General features: G+C 42.2%; 1 protein-coding gene across 2 annotated transcripts in view; it reads right to left on the reverse strand.

Annotated features, from left to right (window-relative positions):
- hgfa (hepatocyte growth factor a) overlaps positions 1 to 19,982 on the reverse strand; it is a 21,283-nt gene extending 1,301 nt beyond the window's left edge. The window contains exons 1-18 of one of the 2 annotated variants that reach the window (XM_077545442.1): positions 19,141 to 19,982; positions 16,865 to 17,027; positions 16,664 to 16,776; positions 16,174 to 16,288; positions 12,425 to 12,567; positions 12,224 to 12,344; positions 12,031 to 12,149; positions 9,881 to 10,052; positions 9,581 to 9,714; positions 8,277 to 8,370; positions 6,923 to 7,062; positions 3,494 to 3,523; positions 3,288 to 3,420; positions 3,127 to 3,201; positions 2,074 to 2,211; positions 1,918 to 2,001; positions 1,679 to 1,812; positions 1 to 625 (exon numbers count right to left, since the gene is read on the reverse strand). The exon at positions 1 to 625 is cut by the window's left edge and continues 1,301 nt beyond it. In XM_077545442.1, coding sequence (XP_077401568.1) covers positions 441 to 625; positions 1,679 to 1,812; positions 1,918 to 2,001; positions 2,074 to 2,211; positions 3,127 to 3,201; positions 3,288 to 3,420; positions 3,494 to 3,523; positions 6,923 to 7,062; positions 8,277 to 8,370; positions 9,581 to 9,714; positions 9,881 to 10,052; positions 12,031 to 12,149; positions 12,224 to 12,344; positions 12,425 to 12,567; positions 16,174 to 16,288; positions 16,664 to 16,776; positions 16,865 to 17,027; positions 19,141 to 19,204 — 2,157 coding nt within the window. In that variant the 5' untranslated portion in view covers positions 19,205 to 19,982 and the 3' untranslated portion in view covers positions 1 to 440. Of the gene's footprint in view, positions 626 to 1,678; positions 1,813 to 1,894; positions 2,002 to 2,073; positions 2,212 to 3,126; positions 3,202 to 3,287; positions 3,421 to 3,493; positions 3,524 to 6,922; positions 7,063 to 8,276; positions 8,371 to 9,580; positions 9,715 to 9,880; positions 10,053 to 12,030; positions 12,150 to 12,223; positions 12,345 to 12,424; positions 12,568 to 16,173; positions 16,289 to 16,663; positions 16,777 to 16,864; positions 17,028 to 19,140 lie in introns of both variants that reach the window. The other variant, XM_077545441.1, reaches the window with a different exon arrangement.
- Positions 19,983 to 21,652: the final 1,670 nt, after the last annotated feature.

The following is a 21,652-nucleotide window of genomic DNA, read 5'->3' on the forward strand; positions in this document are numbered from 1 at the left end:
GTGAAAAGGAAGCGAGGGGAAGGGAAGTGGGATCTATGAGACCCATAAACTCGCGTCCTAATATCCGTCCCGTTATGTACATAAAGCTTCACTTTGCGTGAAGGAAAAAAATATCCGAGCGAGCGCACACGGCCCAACAGGGGCCACGGCGCTTCCCTCCACAAAGCGGAGGTGTGTTGGCCTTGGCCAGGGCCGCTGCTCGCTCACTTGCTCATGCTACAAGCATTAGCGCGAGACCTCGGAGTGTCAAAGCAGCATCCAATCGCCCGCCGAAGCTTCTCGTCCTCCACGGGCCGCCGTCGGAATATTCAAGTAAATTCCAGGAGAGCTTTCTTAGTCACGGTTCGCTTCACACAATCTTCATTTGCATAGTGGAGAATCCATTTGGTAGTCTGCAATGTTTTTTTCCCTGAAAAAACATGTTTGTTTCCCCCCCAGCCCTAGTCGGTCAGTTCGTGTAGGGGCTGGGGTAAAGCTTGAAGACTTTGTAAATCCACTGCGAGTAGAATGCCACGTTGACGAATAGCGCCGGCCGTGACGACGCGCATTTGGTGCGCTGGATGCTCACGCCGACAATTACTCGCCGCTCCTGCTCCTGGCACACCAGCGGACCGCCGTTGTCTTTCTGGCAAAAGGGAAGAAAATCGGCAGGATTAGCGCAGACAGACAATTATCTATCCCTGTTTTTATATTTCATATAGAGTTGTGATGCAAAGTATGAATTAGATGATCAACCCTATAAATAATTAGATTAAGATGCATCGGTTCCATTGTGATCTAAAAAATCTGCCTAGCAACAAGAAGCCGAGAAAATATGTGATGAAAAACGAATTTTATAATACAAAGTGCAAATTTCAATGTACTAAATAAGTGCATAGCTTAGTATTACAATCCCAAATAATAAATAATATGAAATGTGCCTGGTCACAAGTGGCTGAAGAGTATGGATTTTTAACTGTGTCTAATGCGCTGAAAAACCTCCAGTATGTAACAATCCTTGCTACTATAGACTAGCATGTGTTGTTTCTTGTACAAGCGACCAGGCAAATATTGAGTTGGAAACGCATTTTAGATTCAATAAAATGACTGACGTTCAATGCACTCTGTAGACTGCCTTGTAACAAGTGATAAAAATATTGCATTTATATTTAATACAGAGTAGAGATTCCAAAGCAATATGTGAGCCCTCCAACCCTTGCTATTTTGGGCTGATATACAGTTGAGCACGTATGCTCTATGAAATCTGCCTAGCTACAAGTGACCAAGTAACTGCGCGATGGATTATCAAATATGCTTTTGAGTATTTCTGGAATTAAAGGACCGATTACGCCATCCATTAATCAGATGTGATGATGAATGTGATGTGCAAGTATGATTTTTATCCACTCGGAGTGAGTGTGTATGTCTTTAAAGGCGGAGCCTCGTCTGGTGAGTGACGTGGGTGTCAACGAATGAGAGAGTAGAGTTTCCTAGCTTGTGATTTATGAGCACTTTATGAAATCTGCCTAGCAACTGTCAGTGAGATGATTACGTCACCTCTGGTGATAGTGGAACTTATACTTGTCATCCAGGGGTCACAGTTTACTTTTTTAGTACGCATAACTCAAACTGTGCATGCGCAAAGCGAGCATTCACTGCTTTGACTCTGGAAGTCAGTCAGGAATGGGATGAAACTTACTTCGCACACGCCTTCTCCTCTCTTGCCCCCAGCACATATCCTGCTGTCTCGGGCGTCGCCCTTGATCCGGGAACACTTGTCGTCGTCCACCATCGGCATGGTCACGGCGTTGAGTGCCTGGGCCCGTTCCCGATCTGTCCGCATGAAGCACAACGATTGCAGGAAGGATTTTGTTTTCCAATGCCAGTGCAAGCAAAACAAAAACAAGCTAGCCACCTTTGGTTTCACCCCATCCGTACATGGTGCAGTTGGTGCCCTCGGCGATGTGGCATTCTTTGACGGGAAGATGGATGGTGGCGGCGCCCTCGGACACGGGCGCGGGGCTGCAAGGCGCAACAATCATGGATGGTAAATCGAGCTAACGGGGCTCAGTTGGAGGAATGTTGCCAACTCACTCGGCCAGTTTTAACATGACCAGGTTGGATCCCTCCGGGCCGCAGATAAGGTGAGAAATTCCGAGTCTGGGGTGATGTGACGACTCGTTGAGGTTGCGCAGGCCCACCTGCACGCTGTACTCCCTCAAGTCCGGAACGCTAGGAAAGACAAAAAATAAATAAAAATGCTTTCACGGCAGACAGAGGGCCAACACAACTGCTGCATTTTTATATATAGAAAAAGAAGCAAATTAATTAAAAACATCAAAATTCAATAAAATTCATGACATGAAAACAATTAGGGTTAGGATAACAATTTATAAACAAAACTAATTCGTTAATTACCCAAATAAATAAATGTATTAATACTATAGTTAGTAAATGTAATTAATTAATTACTCAGTACATAAGTTAAATAAATTAATAATGACAAATCAAATAAATTACATTTACAAATTTTATGAATTGCATAAACTAATAAATACTAAAATAACACAAAAAAACACAAAATTATTTCAAACAATAACATGAATTAAATCAACAAAATCAATAAATGAAATAAGTCAATTCATAATACTCTAAATTATTTCAGTCAAATAAGAAATCAAATAAATTACTGTAATAAATAATACAAAACAGTACATTAAGGTAATCAATTAGTATTAGTAAATCAATACAAAATACCTATTAAGTAATAATAAACAAAAAAGTACCCAATTTTTTTTTTTTTTATGTTTAAGAGATGAACATAAAACAATTCAATTTTAATTATATAACAGCACTTATTAAATTAAAATTCATTCATTTGAATAGAGGAGTCAAGCGAATATCTTTTAACATGTGCCAGTGCTCTCCGAAATCTGCCTGGCAACAATGAGCATTTTATATGTAATACAGAATAGTATGCTTGTTGTTTCAAGGTGTAAAAAAATAAAAAACACTGGTCTTTTTTCATTCTTGCACCAAACATTGGTTTACTTCCCATTTCCACAGCAGTCCATTTGAGCAGCATAAAGTCGGGCCTGCATTAAAATTCAATAAACAGGATATATCAAAATATCTCAAAGTCAATACCAGGATGTGAAGCATTGCTGGTCTGTCAGCACCCAATCTTCTCTGATCAAGGAACCTCCACACATATGGACCTTTCTAGAACAACAGCAATAAAAAAACATCAGATGTTTTGTGCTCTTTGCACAAAAGATCAAGAAAAACAAAACAAGAGAGCTCCTCACTCTCTCTGGATGCTGACGACCCAGCTGCCATCTGCTCCTCGCACTTGGCGGCCCCCGACGATGCGGGTGGTGATGTGGACGAAGCAGGAGATCTTGGGGACGGTCGGGTCCGGAGCGGGCGGCGCTTGCGTCGCTGCATGTCGCGAGATGAGAGTCGACATCACAACGTGAACGTGCGCCAGTGGACAGCGGGTACGAACACTCACCGTTTGGAGACGTGGATGCCGTGGAATCACCTGAACAAAGCAAATGTTGGAATTACAAATGGAATTTTGAGAAAATACTTTTTTTTTCAATTACCAACAAATTACAGGATTGTGAATGTTTGTTCTGATAAACAATAACAGCTTGAAGGGCAAAAAAGTTGCATCTAGCCTAATAGCGCATGTGGCAAACATTCAACAAATCATCATCAAAGCTATCATACCTTCGTTCACTTATTATGTTTGTAATCACGGTTTCATTAGAAAAGCCCAAAAATTGCATCAACAAAAAAATATGTGTTACTTTATATTTTAAAACGAATTAAATTGATTACTTTACTTGTTGTATTTAATTTACTGTATTCATATATTCGTAAACTTTTCATCATCTTGATTTCCATTAAATTTAACTATATATATATATATAAATATATATATATATATATGTATATATATATATTCATGGTAATCTACATTACCATGTATTCATATCATACTATTTAACTTACATGCATAATTGCCTTCTAGCCCGTTTATGCAGCAAACCACTTTAGTTCCCTGTCAATCAAAAGTCATCTCTTGGTTCAAAATGGACCTGTAAGAATATTTATTTATTTATTTGTTTGTTTGTTTGTTTTCCAACTTCTACCGCAACCTGTTCAGGCAGCAAATCAGACTTCTTCTTTTTTGGTTCAAAATGGACAAGCATTCATATCTAGTCCATTCCGTTTTACATTTGTTTGACAAGTTCTACAGCAACCCATTGAGGCAGCAAAACAGTGAAGGCATTATTTTTACTGTGCAGAAACTCACAACAAAATAGGTCATTTTTGGTTAAAAAATACTCCTGCGTTAAAGTAGAAGTCAACCTTAAACATTTCTTGACAATAATATGTTATATGTGACCTCACTAGTCTAAACATGACATTCTGATTAACATATTGAAAAATTACATCACAGTTGCTAAGGCAACAACCAATCACAGCTCACCTGTTTTCTGAAGCTGCGCTGTGATTGGTTGGTACCTGAGACCTGACGCAATATTAACCAGAATACCATATTTAGTTATATGTGACCTCACTAGTCTAAACAAGACATTCTGATTAATATTACATTTGTGGAAGTTATGAAGCAAAATCTAGCCATTTTTATCCATCTCAGGGGGCGGCCATTTTGCCACTTGCTGTCGACTGAAGATGACATTAATGTTGCTCAGGGCTTAAGCAACGACCAATCAGAGCTTACCTGTTTTCTGAAGCTGAGCTGTGATTGGTTGTTACCTGAGACCTGAGCAACTGTGATGTCATCTTCAGTCGACAGCAAGTGGCAAAAGGGCCGCCCCTTGAGATGGATAAAAATGGCTGCATTTTGCTGCTTAACTCATATTCCACTAACACCATATCAACCAGAATACCATATTTAGACTAGTGGGGCTGCATACAACATATTATTGTCCCCCAATTTTTTTGAGTTGACTTCCCCTTTAAATTTCATCTCATCAGGTCATCAACTGTTGTGTTTGATTTATACAGCAACCCGTTTAAGCAGCAAACTGGGACAAATGTTGTTTTCAGCTTCCATTGTGCCCGCTGAGGGTTACTGCTTCAATTGCTTAACATAATCTTGTTAGACAGATCAAATTTCACGTGACCAACAGACTTATTTTGCTTGCCCGTCACAATTGACCTATCCAGAGGCTCATTTTGGCAGCAAACCAGTCGGGCATGAATGATTGTGCCATTTGCAGGTTAATGCTTCCACTTTGTCAGGATGTAGCCACAACAAAAGCTTCACTACTGACACTGACCGAGAGGAAAATTTACTTTCAGACCTGTTTAAATTTGCCGCGGCAGGCATGATAGGAAAATGGTTCCAAATCCAAGCAATGGATTATTCCTGTTCCTGTTATATAGCACATCAGCGTTAAGTCTGACAAGCAGCAGTGCTGCGCGCTACATTGTTCACATTCTTGGCAGTGTTCGGGGTGTACAGTGTACTTGGCCAGCGGACTGTAAACATCAGGAGGCTGGCAGAGCTTTACACATCCCGCACACAAGAAGAACTTCCGCTTTTCCAATCGAAGCTTCTCTGCTCAAGATGCTACTTGTCACAATGTTAGCTATCCGTATCGGCTTTCTCCAGTAATGAGCCAGGTGCCAGGAAGGTGTCATAAGGCACCCGACACCTGCTTGCGCTTTAGTTTTCGCACATTCCTCACATTCCCGACGCAATCCCGGCAACAGAGGCCTTGTGTGATTTTGGGACTCGGTGTGCTGATCAAGCACAGATCAAACGCTTGGCACAGAGGCCAAAAAGGCGGATTTGCATTTTGTGCCCCAAAACTTAAAGCCGTCCCTTGAAAGGTTTGCTGGAGAGTTCCCACGAAGGCACGTCGTCCGTAATTATCAGGCTCAATGACATCACTGACCTTTCCATTAGTTACTGTTGCTAAGGCGGCCAAGCTCTCCAAGCTGACACGAGAGATACGGCGGCATGCCTGTGAAGGTTGCGGTTGTACACTGTGTCAAAGTGACAAGGAAATAATGCAAAACAAATCGAGATGGATGCCAAGAATTACAGATTGCAGAGCAAGTCGACTGTCAACAAAGAAGAGACAGCAAGCTAAAACTGCTGGGATGCTCGGAAACCAAACAACACATTGCAACCAGGACAGCAACTTGGCAACACATTAGCATAATAATGTTAGCATTTTGGCTGGCTAGCTAACAACAGCATGCCCGTACATTGCTCAGCTGTTGATTTCAAAAAAATTGTATCACGCTTTATTTTTTCCTTCAGCCAAGATGAATAATGTGTATAATATTGTTTTAGTGCTGTCACAATTGATTATTTTTTTGAATCAATTATTCTAATCATTAATCAATTGATTAAACAAATAAGCTTCATTTTTATTTTGCATTTAAGTGTTTTACAAAAACATTAACCAGTGATTGTTGTTTATTTCGTAGTCAAATAGTGGTTAAAAAAAAAGGGGGATTGATGTACTCGTCAACCTTTTTGATTTTTAGTTCGGTCATTGCTTATGTCTTATTTTGATTGAACAGAAGATAATCATTCTCCTTCCATGAAAAAATACAAAAGTCAGTGATTAATTACTGTTGAGATGCAAAAATCTGATTGATTAGGCCATTTTCAATTAAAACGGTTACTCGGTTATTAAAATAGTTGTCGATTAATTTGATAATTGATTACTCGTCAATTAATTTAGACAGTTCCACATTGTTTTGTTCTAAATAGCTTTGAAATGAGGAAAGATGTATTAAAAGTCTTCAAATCATAAAATCTATCATGGAGTTCAATGAATATTCAAAAATGTTAAAATGTATCATGTGTGGAGATTGTTCTGTCCTGCAACGTGATTGACGGCCAGTTAAAACAAAACAAATAAGGACGTGCGTGCCATGCACTCACAGTGCTTCAGTTTGCAGTAGTCCCAAGCCAGGCGAGTGTTCGGGTCAGTGTAGCACCAGGGGCCATGTTTGTCCCGGTCCGGGTTCCGGCAGTAGTTCATGTCCAGCCCTACATGGGATTGTGTAGAGTGAGAATCCCCGCTGTAAAACACACAAATATAGATGCTCATGTTCCGTTTGTTATTTGGCAAACAGTGGATATCACAACACACACACACTATGCACACTGAGCGGCCACCACAGGGCACGAAAGTCGCGTCTCAACGGCTGCAGCGCACCCGTAGAAGGAAGCGGCGCATTTGGCCAACAGTGCTCATGGGACTTTGAAAGTATGCACTCTCAGACGGCCAGGAGCCACGTCCTCCTCGCTGCGCGCGCACTTGGAGGATTTCCCATCCAAAGAGCGCGCAAGCCCTGTTCTCGCCGATCCCTGAAAAGCCATTAGTGGATGGGACCAACACACACACACACACGCTCACGGAAGCACGGCAATTTGTCAAGAGGTGAAGATAATTTCACTTCCCAAGAGAATGTTAAACAAGCCGCGGTGTTTTTCCTTCCCGGAACGACCCCTCACCTCAAGCTGGGCTAGACTGGCTGGCGAGGGGAGCTGATTGGCTTTGATCTGCTCCCCGCGCCAAGCACTTCCCGCGGGTCAGGGGTCTGCTCTGGAACATGTCCATCTTCCTATGTCATTTTGCCTTTTAAAATTCCTGTAAATTAAGACATCCCAACCTGGAAGCATCAGGAATAATAATTGGGCTTGGTAGTGACCCCTGCGGAACCCCTGATTTCCCCTGATTTTTCCCATTCATATGAAAGGGATTTTCACATGGACAAAAAAGGGGGGCTCGTCCGCTTGTCAACAAACACTCGTCAGTTAGCGGTGAAGAATGTTCCCACCTCTCTCGAGGAAACATTCCCAGTGTTTTGCCGCTTATGTTGGCTCTCAAATAAGCAATAGATTTATAGAAATGTTCAGGGCACATGGCTAGCATTGTTAGCTTAGCTGGCTAAGGATCGTAAGAAGTTATTTACTCAACATAAATATATTTTAGATGCTCCACTGACTATAAATGAGCTGTACAGTGCTCTAGATAGTATGCATAATGGCAGAGCACCTGGCCCGGATGGCTATCCGGCCATAGTTTTTAAGCACTTTTGGTCAATGCTTGCGCCATTATTCTTAAAGGAAATAACAGAAATTAAAACTAATGGTCACATACGTCCACACATGAACACAGCAGCAATTAAACTTTTATTAAAGCCAGAAAAAGACCCACCCTTTTGTCAAGTTACCGTCCGATATCACTAACCAACACTGACATTAAAATTATAACTTCAACTTTTCTTACCTGTTGATGTGAAGGGACCAGTTGGCGCAAGGAATCCCAGAGCGAGTGACGGCTAAGGTGCCCTGGTACGCCTCACCGTTGTCCTCGTAGCACTCTACAGAAGAACAAGAGCCTTTGTTATTTCAAGTACAAGGAGGGTAGCAATCGGGCCTTCCGCTATGGCGCCTAATTGCAATCAGCGAGCATGAGTGTGTGGCCTCAATTCACAAGGGGTCCTGTGGTCATTTTTAAAAGTCCACAGAGGGTTCTCAAAGGCAATAAAACATTCAAATGGAATCAGCGCACGTGTGGTCGGCTTCAACGGAAAGCAGACAAACATGGAAAGTGACAGCGCGCTCTAAAGTGTGTTGCTTAATTCCCTCTGGGTAAAGTCAACTTATGCTGCATTCAAGAATGCTGGGAAACTGGCAAAAAAAAGTTGAAATCTGGTGATGTGGAACTAACGTATCGCAACAGCACGTCTATGACTGCCAACGCAAGGTATCAATGTTTAGCTTATTTATAGCCTAAAACTGCTTGTCAGAACAGAATGTAATGCCCCCACAAGTTGTCAAGGAAAAACAAAGTTGCAAGCTTACTTCTTTGCTAAATTGAACATAATGCAAAAAACACAAAAGCACATTTCTACACATGCTGTTACGGCCATAACTGACGGCATCATTCAACAAGCAGACGGGCAAACAGTGAGCCGCTTCATTTAAAGCACACAACAATATACTTGCATCATGTTTACATTGTGTACATTTTGTTTCATATCGTAAAATCATGTTTTATTTTACGGCTGGATAAGTCTACTTTAAAAATAGGTCGACTGAAAATGTCTGCTTCGAAGCTCCGCCGGAACTGTTTGTTGACCCTACATGGGAATTGCTAGCAGGCTAAAGCTAATTGTGATTGCTAACTGTTTAGCATGGGGTAATTGTGTTGGTATTTAATTGAGTAGTTATAGCCACTCAACAACAACAAAAAATTATGGGGGAAAATTATGGGGTGGCAGGGCGATATCTGATAGAATAATCTATATCATAATTGATTTTAATAAATTCGATAGTGACAGCTCTATTTTATTTGATCACTTATGGAATAATCTGAAGAGTTTCAAATATTTCATAGCTGCAGAGCATCCATAACATTTCTTGGAAGTCAACCAGCAATATGCATTTCTATTTTGTGTTCAATTTCTGGTACAAGAAAACATTTTCTGGTCATAGATGTCAAAGTTTCTGGATTGCCCACACGTCAGCACGTGGCTGACATGTTGTAAGCGTGACCATGAAGTTTTCTGACATCTGAGCGTGATTTACCGGTCTTCTTGGCGGCTGGGGCGTCACACCTGGGAATGTGCGTGCAGTTGGCTTTGCGCTGGTTTGGCTCGCTGGTGAAGCACCACGGGTACTCAGACCCGTCTGGGTTGCGACAGAAATTGTCACGCAGGTCCCTGGGAGGCGCACAAGCAAACACAAACCAGGACAGTTTATTGTTTAAAAACAATGCTATCTTCTTCTTTTATGGGCACGGCAACAGTCAAGATAAAGTGACCCCCGGAGAGAGAGTCTTGACTGAATCTAAAATGTCGACGTGGGAGATGAAGGCACATTACTCACTTGCATTTGAAGTTATCTGGAAGAAAGAAGTGCTGGTGGGGAAACTGCGAGTCCCAGCGCTGACACGTCACCCCCTCGGGAGTTACGTTCATGGTGCCGCGGTACTCTCGACCCTTTCCCCGGACGCACCACGTCGTCGCGTTCACATCTGGAACCTCGCTGGAGTCGGATTCTTTCAAAAAATCCAAAGAAGAGGAGGAAGATATTAATCCTTGCAAGAATGTGCCATGTTGAACCTGGAGACAGATGATCAAAAACAGTAGCACGGCCGCCATACCACTCCCACTGCTCTGATAGGAAGCTTTCTGTTTATTCATAACACAGACAGACACCTCACATTCTTCCACACTGGGACATCCGCAACAACAACACTTTACACAAAGTCCTTCTCTCAGTATTATAATTCGGGAATTTGATGCCACTAGTGTTACATTTGTTTATAACGCAGAATGGCCACTGTTATCGTTTCAGTAGCAAGGAATTCTTCCTCACTGGGGAATCTGCAATAACAAGAAGCTCCTATAAACAATGATTAGAGTGCCAAACAGTGACAAATATTGTTTTACCATCATACCATGCAATCTTTTCCATCAGCCTGATTTGGGGGCAATTTTAACAAGTTTAAACTTTAAAGCGTTTCGTAACTAATTGACATAAATACATACACACCCACACTCTAATACATCATCCATAGAAAAACTTGCTTAACATTTATAGTTTCTAGGCCATAAAGTGCATTTTTCACAATAAATTGTTAATCTCACATAGGAAATGCTCCTGTTTAACCTTTTTATTTTGCGAAAACTTATAAATGTCAAATTTACGACATTGGGCATTTTAGATCTTCCCAGTGTGGGAATCCCTTCTTTGAGAGCATCCTAACAACGAAATGATCCGAAACACATTCAGGTGGAATCCTTCCCCCTGGATTTCGGTCTGTGTTTCTTTAGTCTTTGACAGATGAGACGGGAGAAGATGGAGGAGGCGAGGTCGGGTTTTGGAAAAAAAAAAAGATTCTTGATGTAATGCATGGCAGGTCTGCAGCACAGGTCAGTGGTTTTTATCTGTGCGAGGGCCGCCATTGAGGGATACACACATCTGGACACAACGCCCCACCCTGTCTGTAAATCATTAGCCGCACTGTAAAGTCAATGCATGTGGACAGAAACAAAGAAGGATGCTCGCCTTTTGTGTGTGAGTACATTTCACTGAAACTAATTTTTCGCTCTTTGCATTGCGACTGTTCCCACGACCCCACAGGCGCTTTTGAAGGTCCACATGATACCAATTCATAATGCCAAAAAACATTTCAAAACCTTTTATTGGTGTTATTGCAAATATTCTCACATTAATCATTGATAAATTAACCACAATGGCAAAAAAAAGAAAAGTATCATAAAAACAAATGTTAATAAAATATCCTGAATATGCAACTTCAAAATGTGCTAGCAAACAACCTAGCTAGCTAATTTACAAATAAAAACAAACAAGCAGGATAAGTGTTTATAAGTGTTTAGGCAGTTCTTTGATAATCCCACGAGCTAGCAAGTTAGCTAACTTCTAAAGTTATAATGAAACTATAACTAGCTAAAAAAAAACAGAAATATTAAGTAGGGTGGTTGATTTTCCGCTATCTACCATCCTACCTAAGTCATAAAAAGCCAATTAACTAAACTAACCAACTAACAAACTAACTCATGGTTAAACTAAAACAATAGCTAAAATATGTATACAGACCCTTTCATGATTGGCCACTTTTTAACATGGGTGTGCTAGCTCAATTTCATAACTAACAAAGACAAATTGAAAACCAAAGTGGTTTGATTCTTTTATTCCTTTTCTGAATAGTTCCCTTGACAATAGTTGTCTAATAAAACCCTTGTGCTTCACCCGGTGCAACAAAAATAAAACTACTCCAACAACATTAAGACTGGGGACAACATCAAACAATAACTGCACTTAATAAGCTAAACCCAGCATAGAATCATCAATCCCTTCTTTCGCCATCAATTCACAAGACCCTAAACCATAGCCTGCCTGTTGCCATTAGCACTCTTTGATCTCCTAATATCTTCCCAACAGCAACTATTTAGAGACTCGAAACTGCATACAAAGCATGGAAGAGGATTTCGAGCGAGCAGGGTCCTTACCACACGTGGTTATGTTGCAGTACTCCCAGGGAGTCTTTGGATCCAGGGTGTAGCACCACGGACGAAGGCGATTGTCCGGGTTGCGACAGTAGTTGTCTGCCAAGCCTTTGTCCCTGTACCTGACCAGGAGATGGAAGGCAGAAGTTAAAAACTGCTAAACCAACTGCGGCTGCTTTTGCCTTTGTGGACTGACTTTTTGGGCTGGAAGGTGTGCTTGTGGGGCCTGGTGGAGTCCCATCTCTGGCACTCCTTGCCGCTCTCAGTTTGGTCAACTTTGCCCCGGTAAACCTCACCGTTGCACGTCATGCACACGTCTGTCGACACCATTTGCACCGCACGTTTGTTTATGGGGAAAAACAAAAGCCTGCATCACTTTTCATTTGGTGCTTCTTACCCTCCGAACACTGCGGTACGCCACACTCCTCGGCACGCACGTTGGGATCGGTGGTATAGCACCACGGACCACCCGGGTCGTTATTGGGATTCCGGCAGAAGTTCTCCCTCAAGTCTTGCGTCGGGTACCTTTCGGGATAAAACCTACAAAGAGGAAGGAGACACAATGTGCAGTTGTGAGCACTGTCAGCTTTTAAAATACATTTCAGGGAGCCGTTGGGTCGGTGTACACACGAGAAAGTGTTCCGCTCTCGCTACCTAGCAAAATAAATCCAAACTCCATTTGCATGAAGGCCCCAGCTACAAGCTTAAAAACTGCTGCAATCGAATGCAAAATCAGTCATTGATATACCTTGACATAATGAGCACTACCTTGTAGCTGCTCCCTCATGTGTGAAGGAGCCTGACAGAACAAGGGCCACCGCATGGTGATGGATCACCTGCTGTGACCCACCCTCACGTAATCCAGGAACAAGAACCAGGTTTAGGTGTCACGTGAGATGTGGGGAAACTGGTCTACTGGCAGCATATCGTTATCATTTTAAGTATGCAAAATAAGTCACAGATACACCTTGGCGTCATGTGTGAAGGAGCCTGACAGAGCCAGGAGCAACTCCCAAGACATGTGTTTGCGTGTGCCCTTAAATGTAATCCCCATTTCAGTTAACTGAGCATAGTCGGAAGTACAGGACCAACAACCAGGCTTGGGTGTGACGCCGGGATCTCTAAGTTTCAAGGAAACCTGTCTTCTCATTAGGGCTACGGTTGGAGACTTCAAAGTTTTAATATGTCAAATAAATCATGGATGCACCTTGTGTGGAGAAGCTTAACAGGACCAAGAACAACTGCCGGCACAGACTGGCAAGTGATCGCGCAGTCGTCGTGACCCCGATCGCACCTTTTCGCATGCGGCCTCAAATGTTGACGAGCGAGCGTGGTCAAGCCACCATGAAATAGGAGGAACCAGACCCAGGCTTGGGGAACACCATTTTACATGGACAACGTGTGGAAATCGTGATGATCCGGACTGACCATGAACTTGGAATACAAAAAAAAACCCAGAAAAGGTCTCCGGGTTTTTCCAACCTGTCAGCAGGTTGTCTGAACACTCTAACCTCAGCGACGACTCTTCTCCTGGGGGACTTTACTCTAACCCTGCTCACCCTCCCCTTCCATGCTCCGGGGCTTACATAAAGCTCAGACACTAATGCACGACATCATTCAACCCAAAACAAGGAGAGACGAACAGAAAAGAAAAAAAAAAAGCCACTAAAATTTCACCCCTGCTTAGCGATGCAGCACCAGAACCCAAAACATCTGCTTTATGTTAAACCTCTTTATAATGTCAATGTATTTATGTCATACTCTAGTATATAATAAATTGTATTACAAGGTAGTACACGGTACCCCACACAAAACAGGTTGCATGTGGTGAGAGTCCATAAAAGGCTGCCGCACTAAGTGCGAGTTAGCTGTAATGATGTTGCGCTAACAGATGTTAGCCAGTTGCTGTTTCAATTCATCTTGGTGCCAGAGTCGCTTCACATTCTACATACGCCATGCTGCTCTTTGCGCACATACTTACTTTGAACGCATTGGAAAGGCACGACCAAAGCAACGCACGCCTGTGAAAGCGACTACGGCTAATATTTACGACTCGAGGTACGGTGTACTCCATAAAGCCAGACCTCTCGAGTAGTAAAACAAGTTGTGACTTTGAAAATGACAGCTGACAATGACATTGAAGTAGATCGATGAATGGGTTTTAGTTTGTTGCCTCTCGGACACATTTTTGAAACGTTAGCATGTTTACTTTCCAAGACGATTGTAAAATGCCTTGTGGGTTGATAAATGCATAAAATGCTTCTTGACACTGAATTTGGATTAGATTAAATGCAGGCTTGTTGTAGCGAGCGCAAAGAATCTAGCATACCAAATGCATTCTGACAAATTCGACTGCTCATAAAGTTTAGAACTAACATTTTTGCTAACATTCCTGCCTTAACAAAACGGACAAGTAAATTCGGAGCCACGGTTGGAAAATAAAAATCCAATCTGGATTCACTTTTTCTTTTTCTTTTTTTTTAGCTGAAAAGGTTACATGAACTAAAAAAAAGTTATATGGGAAAACAACAAAACGATAAACACAAACAAAATATGCTAATGCTACCTAAAATTAAATACAATCATATAGGATAATTATTTTAAAAACACTGGCCCATATTTAATTAGCATCTATTCTTGTGAGACGACTGATTTAGGACAGTAATGTACGTTCAGTACGGGTGCTTTTTAGACTCTGACCACCTGGCATCCATGTGAATTTTCTGAGTTATGAGCAGAGTTATGAACATGCACAGAAATATTTCACCCTCCATGTAGCGCAGGGCGTCAACATGCACTTCCTCGGACTACACGGTTCAATTCCCAAGGTCCAATGGACATTCCTGCTTGGAAACATGGCGGGAAATTACCCCCTGTTTGGTGTTGTGTCTGATCAAGCATGAACATGGTAGTTCGGGAGCTTTGACTTTACAATCCGAGGGACTGTCTCTGATGACCATCTGGAGGGATCGCTGGTCAAGCAACAATTTACGTTTCATTGATGGGAACCTATCTGCGGGTTTGCGAGCTCAGCTAACAAATGTCGTTTAATGCTTTTTTTTTTTTTACCTTAAAACACTGTCTCCCTGCGGCATGCGACTTAATAAGCACGACTAATGAGAAGTTGGCACTGAACCATCTTTAGTGCAAACAAATAAAGCACACATCAGATGGCCAGAGGGTAAGCAACCCCAATTGCTAAAGGAGTCGAAAAACAAACAAACAAAAGATGAGGATCCACGAAGATGACGTTAAATTTCCTAAAATTCTCACAAATGAAGTAAGGGAGCCAGTTTTACGTCCACATTGAGCTCTCACGATCTGTTTTTTGCGCCACTGTGCTAAAATTACCATGCTAAGAAGCAAAACCACGATATCACAGATCAACTGGCCCGTGCTGTTAGCATTAGCCTCCTAGCCCTTGTGTCCACGTTTTAAGTTTGAAAGATGGAAAAAAAAATGCTCTCACGTACGTTCATTGATGTTAGTCGCAGACTGATTTGGGATGGTAGTTGAAATAAGGCGGAAAAATTCTGTAACCCAGTTCAGAAAACGTAGCGTTACAGCTTTGTGGATGCTTTGATGAAACATAAGCTTAAATATTCAAAACTGTGGTAGCAAAGGTAGCAAAAGTTTTCCCCATGGTGAGATCTCAAGTACTGTTCACTCTACCAGCAAAGTTAAAATGGATCTTTGACGTCTATAGCCGTCAATGGCAGTGGATGAGTTAGACACACCAACATTTCTCACAACTTTAAGCTAACATTAGCCTGCTAGCGCTCTAGAATCTAAGATCTAATATGAGCATAACCATGAAATTCCAAATTCTGATTAGGCAAAAAAAGAGAATATTTACACTTTCTACTCAGCAAGTTAAGTTTGGAGTTGAAAACAATCGGGAAAAATACAAACTGGGATGGAAAATGGAGCATCTACGACGTGTGGAGCGGCTCTACCTTCAGGTGGCATTGAGGAATCAAAGTCTTGTCAATAGTTTCCCCCCAAAAAATCAGTAAAAGCGATACAAATTTCATCCGATGGTGAGAAGTCAAATGCCGCTCAAGAACTTCTTTGTGTTCATCTGCCAGCACGGATGTAGCCGTGACTTTCCCACATTTGAAAGGTATAATAAAAGGGAGTACTTACGTGTGTTCATTGATGTTATTATCAGACCAAGCTTGACACGTTATGTTCGACTTGGTCCAAGACCTCCTCCCTCTGTAGTTGTCCTTGGGTCCCATGATACACTCCCTTATGTAATCTGAGCAGAGTGGTGAAAACACACTTGAAAGTGTCAATCTGTATCACATTATTCTTCTGAGTCGGATGACTTTCTGATCATATTTTGCCATTGTCCATATTTGGCCAGTCAGAGCTTTGTGTTTATGCCCAAAACAACTCCCTTGGGGTTCATTAAACGTCCTCGGGGCAGCGGGTAGGGGGAGTTTCTGCAAATTCTCAAGTGCTAGACTCCACAGGCTGCACGGCGCTACGACTGTAAACAAAGATTCTTTACGGGCTTGTTTACGCGTCACCCCTGAGTGCCCTTTTGTTGTGTTAACATGGACTTCTGGTGCGTTCCCCAAAATGCAAATACTCGTGAATAATGTCACGGTGAACAGGCCAAATTGTTTACCTTTCTTTTCATACAGCGTGAAGTTGGCGCTGGCCTGTTTCTGCGCGCCGTGGCTGAACCGGTCGAAGGGAAGCAAGTGGCATTTCCTGTTGTGCTTGTGGAAGTTGAAGGCCCTGCACACAGGAAGACGTTAGCAGATGAATGCCTGATTAAAGAAGAAAAATAGCGAAACGACGCCCACAAGAACTGCCGGACCCTCACCTGCAGTTGAAGTGCTTCTTGACTTTCTTGCACTTGCGGGCGCAGTGTTCCTGCGAGCGACTGTTGCGTACCACGGGCGACTGCGGGCATTTGGCGCAGACCAGCAGGTGGTTTTCAGACTTTTCGTAGCGCTGCAAGGACTGTCGGCTCTTCCGACAGTCACCTGATGGGCGGAAAACTGGAAGCTGCCGTAACAATTTACTCAAAAACTTACCATCACAATTAAAATCAACATTTTGTCTTTGAGAAAAATCACAAAAATCAGCATGATGTATTCTTGTGGCAACTGCAAAAGCAAAGGGCATGCCATCTTTGCGTTATTTCGATTCCTGAACCTATTCCCACCAAAAATCACACATTTTTCTATTCATTTTGTTTAACTTCATTAAAACTGTAATTGTATTCTTATACACCACACACAAAAATCTTTAACTCTATTTCGTGAATATAAATTCAGCATTTGTGGGGTAACTTTCAACATGATTAGCATGCTATCATGATATTATCACGATTTCTAAATATGACTATACTCATTGACGCAGTAGTGCCAAACCTTTTTGAAATACTTTGCAAACACTTTTCCATAACACTTCCAAATTATGGCAGAATTTCACATTCTTGCAGCAAAATACTTTGTTAACTTGAAAGTCCAGTTTTCAGCAAAACTGATGTCTGAAAATAGTACAATTTTGACCAAAACAAAACAAAGCAATTTTGCAATAAAAAAAAAAGAAGAAGAAGAAGAAAAAAGTACTTTGTCAATGCTTGAAACTTGTAATTTTTTTTACGCTTGCACTTTCAAGGCCAAACTTTGTTGTGTGAAAACAGTCTAACTTTCTGAAAACACTTTCAAATTCCAACAAAATTTAGCATTTTTGGAACAAAATCCTTTGTTAATGTGAGAAGGAGTCAATTTGGAGTTCCATTATGGTACTTAGCATGATGTATTCCCTCGTAAAATGTTGCGAGGAGACATGGCACGAGTAAACGCCGTAAAAGTGACAAGCAAATTGAAACATTGCCATCGCTCTCGCTTCGTTCCGAAAGCCTCGGCCGACAGTTCTTCAGCGAGAACCGCATGAAAAGAAGCGGCGCAAAGACAGCGTGTGCAGATGAAGGAGTTCACAAGGAGGACACCGCCATAATTTAAAGCTCAAATCCTCCCGCGTTCATTTCCACCTGCCAGGGGGCGGCGGAAATAAAGCCCCACCTTGTCCAGAAACAGCCTTTGGTTACAACGTACGCTCGTTTCACTTTACAAGCGACACGAGCGCTGGTAGCAAAGATGCTTGGATTTTTTTAATTTTGACATGCTCCAGCGCAGCACATCTGGCACTCATCACAGTGTTGTTGCAGCCCTCATGTCTGGCCAGGCCGCTCAATTAGATTTCACTTAGGCTCTTCCTCACACTCGGCAAAGGCCTAACCTGCACTTGGTTGCGGACGAATCGCATGCATCGTTGAGGGTGGGCTGCGATGGGGCCAATAAATGGTGGGGCAGATAGGCCTACAGCTGTTATCAATAATATTAATTATGATTCCATTACAGTGGGATTTAAGAGAGCAATAAATCTTTAAGTATGAGGGGCAGCCACAGTGACATACTGTACAGACTGTATTTTTTTTAAAAAAAAATATGTTATTGGTTTCCACAAAAAAAAAAGTTTCTCCAAATTTTGTTATCCAGATGTAAATATTTGAGTTTTGGTAGAGCCTAATAACAGACTAGAAAATATCCCCATTCATTTTCTTTTCCATTTCCACAAATGTCTTTCAGGCTTCTTATCGGCTAAAACGACTCAGGTTAAAAGTTATAGCGCCACCTGTTGCTTTGGTATACACTTGATAGTCTAAAAGTGGAGAGTGATTTCACTAAGGGAGCATATTTAAGCATTTAAGACAGTGAACAAGCCAGTATCCTCACACTTTATAAACTTTAGTGCTGCAATAAAACTATGCGAGCTGCAGCCCCAATGATTAATAACAGAGTAAAAGTAAGAGAGACTCTTGATCGGGGGATTAATGTGCAGGCAGAGCAAATATTTAATCTTTGTGCCGAACATTAAATGCTCTAAAAACAACAGCTTTCTCTTTCAGAGTCGCAATAAACGCCATGCTCCACTCGTGCGTCACTCAAGACAGAACTGCTTTGGAAAAAATGCTGATTTAATACTTTCTACACACTTTCAAGCATTATATCGACACAGGCACTTATGATATCACGCGTGCGGAATTTAGCATAAAGTTGCAGAAGGTTCGGCATCATCACGTCTTACCTGCATCCAACATGCTGAGCAGCGCGCACACCAGCGCCTGGTAAATCCAAACGTGCGTCCTCATGCTGGACTTGACCGGGATGTGCGTGGGCAGCTTGTTACGCCGAGTGACACAGACAGGCAGCCACACTTCGGGATGCTTCAATGTGGCCGACGTCCGCCCAGACTCGCTGGTAAGGTCCACGCGCGTCCTCGGTTCAACCCGCCCACTTCACGAGACTTTTTCGACCAGAGGCGCCTGGCTGGAGCGCGCGTCAAGCTTCACGATATGCAGGCTGGCTCTTGCCACGTCCGGTTCGCGCTTTCAAAATAAAAGTGACACTTTCAGGAAAAAAAATAGATGTTCATGTTTTGTTTTTGATCTTTTAATAGTAAAGACCCCCAACCTTAAACGATTTTAATTTAAATCGAGTTTTGCGGCCTAATGTACTTTTCTTACATATTACTTACGAATGAAACCACGGTGCAAATAAAAGTGACTGTGTATTGTGTGTTTACATTTGCATATACTGTACAGTATTTTGTAAAATGTCTTTTAATAATGATGATGATGATTTTTTTTTCTAATTGTGCGTATTGGTTTTGAATTCTGCCTAACAATAAGAACTACAAACCTGATAATTTTTTTATTTTAAATCTTGAGATTTAGTCTTGCTAAGATTTTTTAAGCTAAATTTTCTCACCAGCATCTCAGCTCTTCAGGAATCTCCAATGAACCTTTTCAACCTTTCAACCTTTTCAACCTTCCAACTCAAGGCTGCTGGGCACCTGGACTCCAATCTATTGACTAACACGCTTCTTATTAACATACGTGTGAGCGCTTGTTAAATTTCAGAACAAAAGAAAAGCAAACAACAAAAACAAAAATACATAAAAAATACTTCTTAGAATAGTTTTGCAATTCTAATTATGTATCCAAATATGATGGATTGCTCTTGGAGCCCTCTTAGGTACTTTTCAGTTTGTCTTATAGCTGATTTACAAGCCAGATAAAACACAAATTAATCCAAATGTGCTACTTGTTGACATACTTTGCTGAAAGTGGGTTGCAAATCTGAGCGCTCGGACTTCTTCAGGAGAGCATCTGATGCCAAGAAACGGGATAATTGTAAGAGCAGGATCCCGCGTGCGTTCGTCCCCGTTGCCTCACTTTGGCTGCCGTGGAAAAACAGATGGGATTCTTGGCGGCCCGTGCCAAAGATCACTTGGCACTAAACACCGAGATCCTCAGCCAGTTGCAAAACGCCTTCAGGTACTGAAGCACATAAGCAGGAAGTGCTCAAAAACAAACTTTCACTTCCAATCAATCACTGTAGCACTAAAGTTTGGGGATTTTTACCCAGTTTAGATCTCTCCAAATGGCGATTTAACCATCTGAATTTATCATAGGGGATGGTTATACAGTAAGTGTATAAAAATGTCACAAAGGGCAGCACACACTCTTAAAGTGGACATCCTGGTGGGCTAATATAAGAAAAGCAAAGCGTGTGTCTAGGCGGGTCAGCTGGATTCAGGTACCAGCATCCGGGACTTTTGTTGGACCCTCACTCGACCTTGACAGGAAATCCACACTCGAGCCGTTAATGGTCGGCAGTCTTAGGGCCCTCCAGAGAGAAAGCGAGAGACCAGCGTGGTGGAGGAATGGTTGGCGGTAAATGCCAGACGCCCTGGCTAGGGCTCATTAGGATGTGTGCAGGTCATTTTGGCTTTGTTGCCTTTTGGTCGGCATGTGTCGAAAAGTACCAGCAGGTGTAGAGGCATGCTCACATCACACCTGTCAATCAGCTTCAAGAAGAAATCCAGACACGCAGAAATATCTTAAGACATTTTTTTTGGTGCACATGCCAACCCTTTGAACTATAGCTAGCCCCCCACCATCTCAGGTAGATACGTTAAGTCTTAACGCCTGATTATGCATCCATTGGGGGGGGGGGGGGGTGCTGCTAGAGGCGGGAGTGATTCTCTCCAAACACACCAAAGCATGGGGAGTATTAGCTTCCCCCCCACTCCAAAACGTCAGTCATTCCTAATGTACTTGGTAGGGTTAAGCGCTAGGTTAACAAGTACGTTTCGACGCAAATGCTAGCAAACTCCCAGATGAGTTTGTGCTAATTTGCCGTCATCCTGAGCGGCAATTTCAAAGATCCTTATCCTCGTTTTGTTTTTTGGCTAATTATTCCCAGAGAGTGCTGGACAGTTGCAGGCCTAAGGGGTACAATGTGATGGTACCCGCAAAGGTTCTTGACATTCTTACAGCTTGGGGAAGGACCCGTACATCCTCAGATTACCCTTTAGTCGGATAATTAGGGTACAGGAGTAAAGATTGTACCGTGAAGGTTCAGATACAAACCACTACACCCCCCCTACATACCAATGATTAAAAGCCTTACCAAGACAAAACAAAGATGCAGAGTGTCATCCTTTGAACACTCCTTCAAAGGAGATCAAGTTTTCTCTCAGATGATAGAGACTCTCCCTCGCTGGGGAGCCCCCACATTTGACCCTTTGGTGT

This window comes from Vanacampus margaritifer, chromosome 15 (genome assembly GCF_051991255.1).
Source record: "Vanacampus margaritifer isolate UIUO_Vmar chromosome 15, RoL_Vmar_1.0, whole genome shotgun sequence".
NCBI classification, from domain to species: domain Eukaryota; kingdom Metazoa; phylum Chordata; class Actinopteri; order Syngnathiformes; family Syngnathidae; genus Vanacampus; species Vanacampus margaritifer.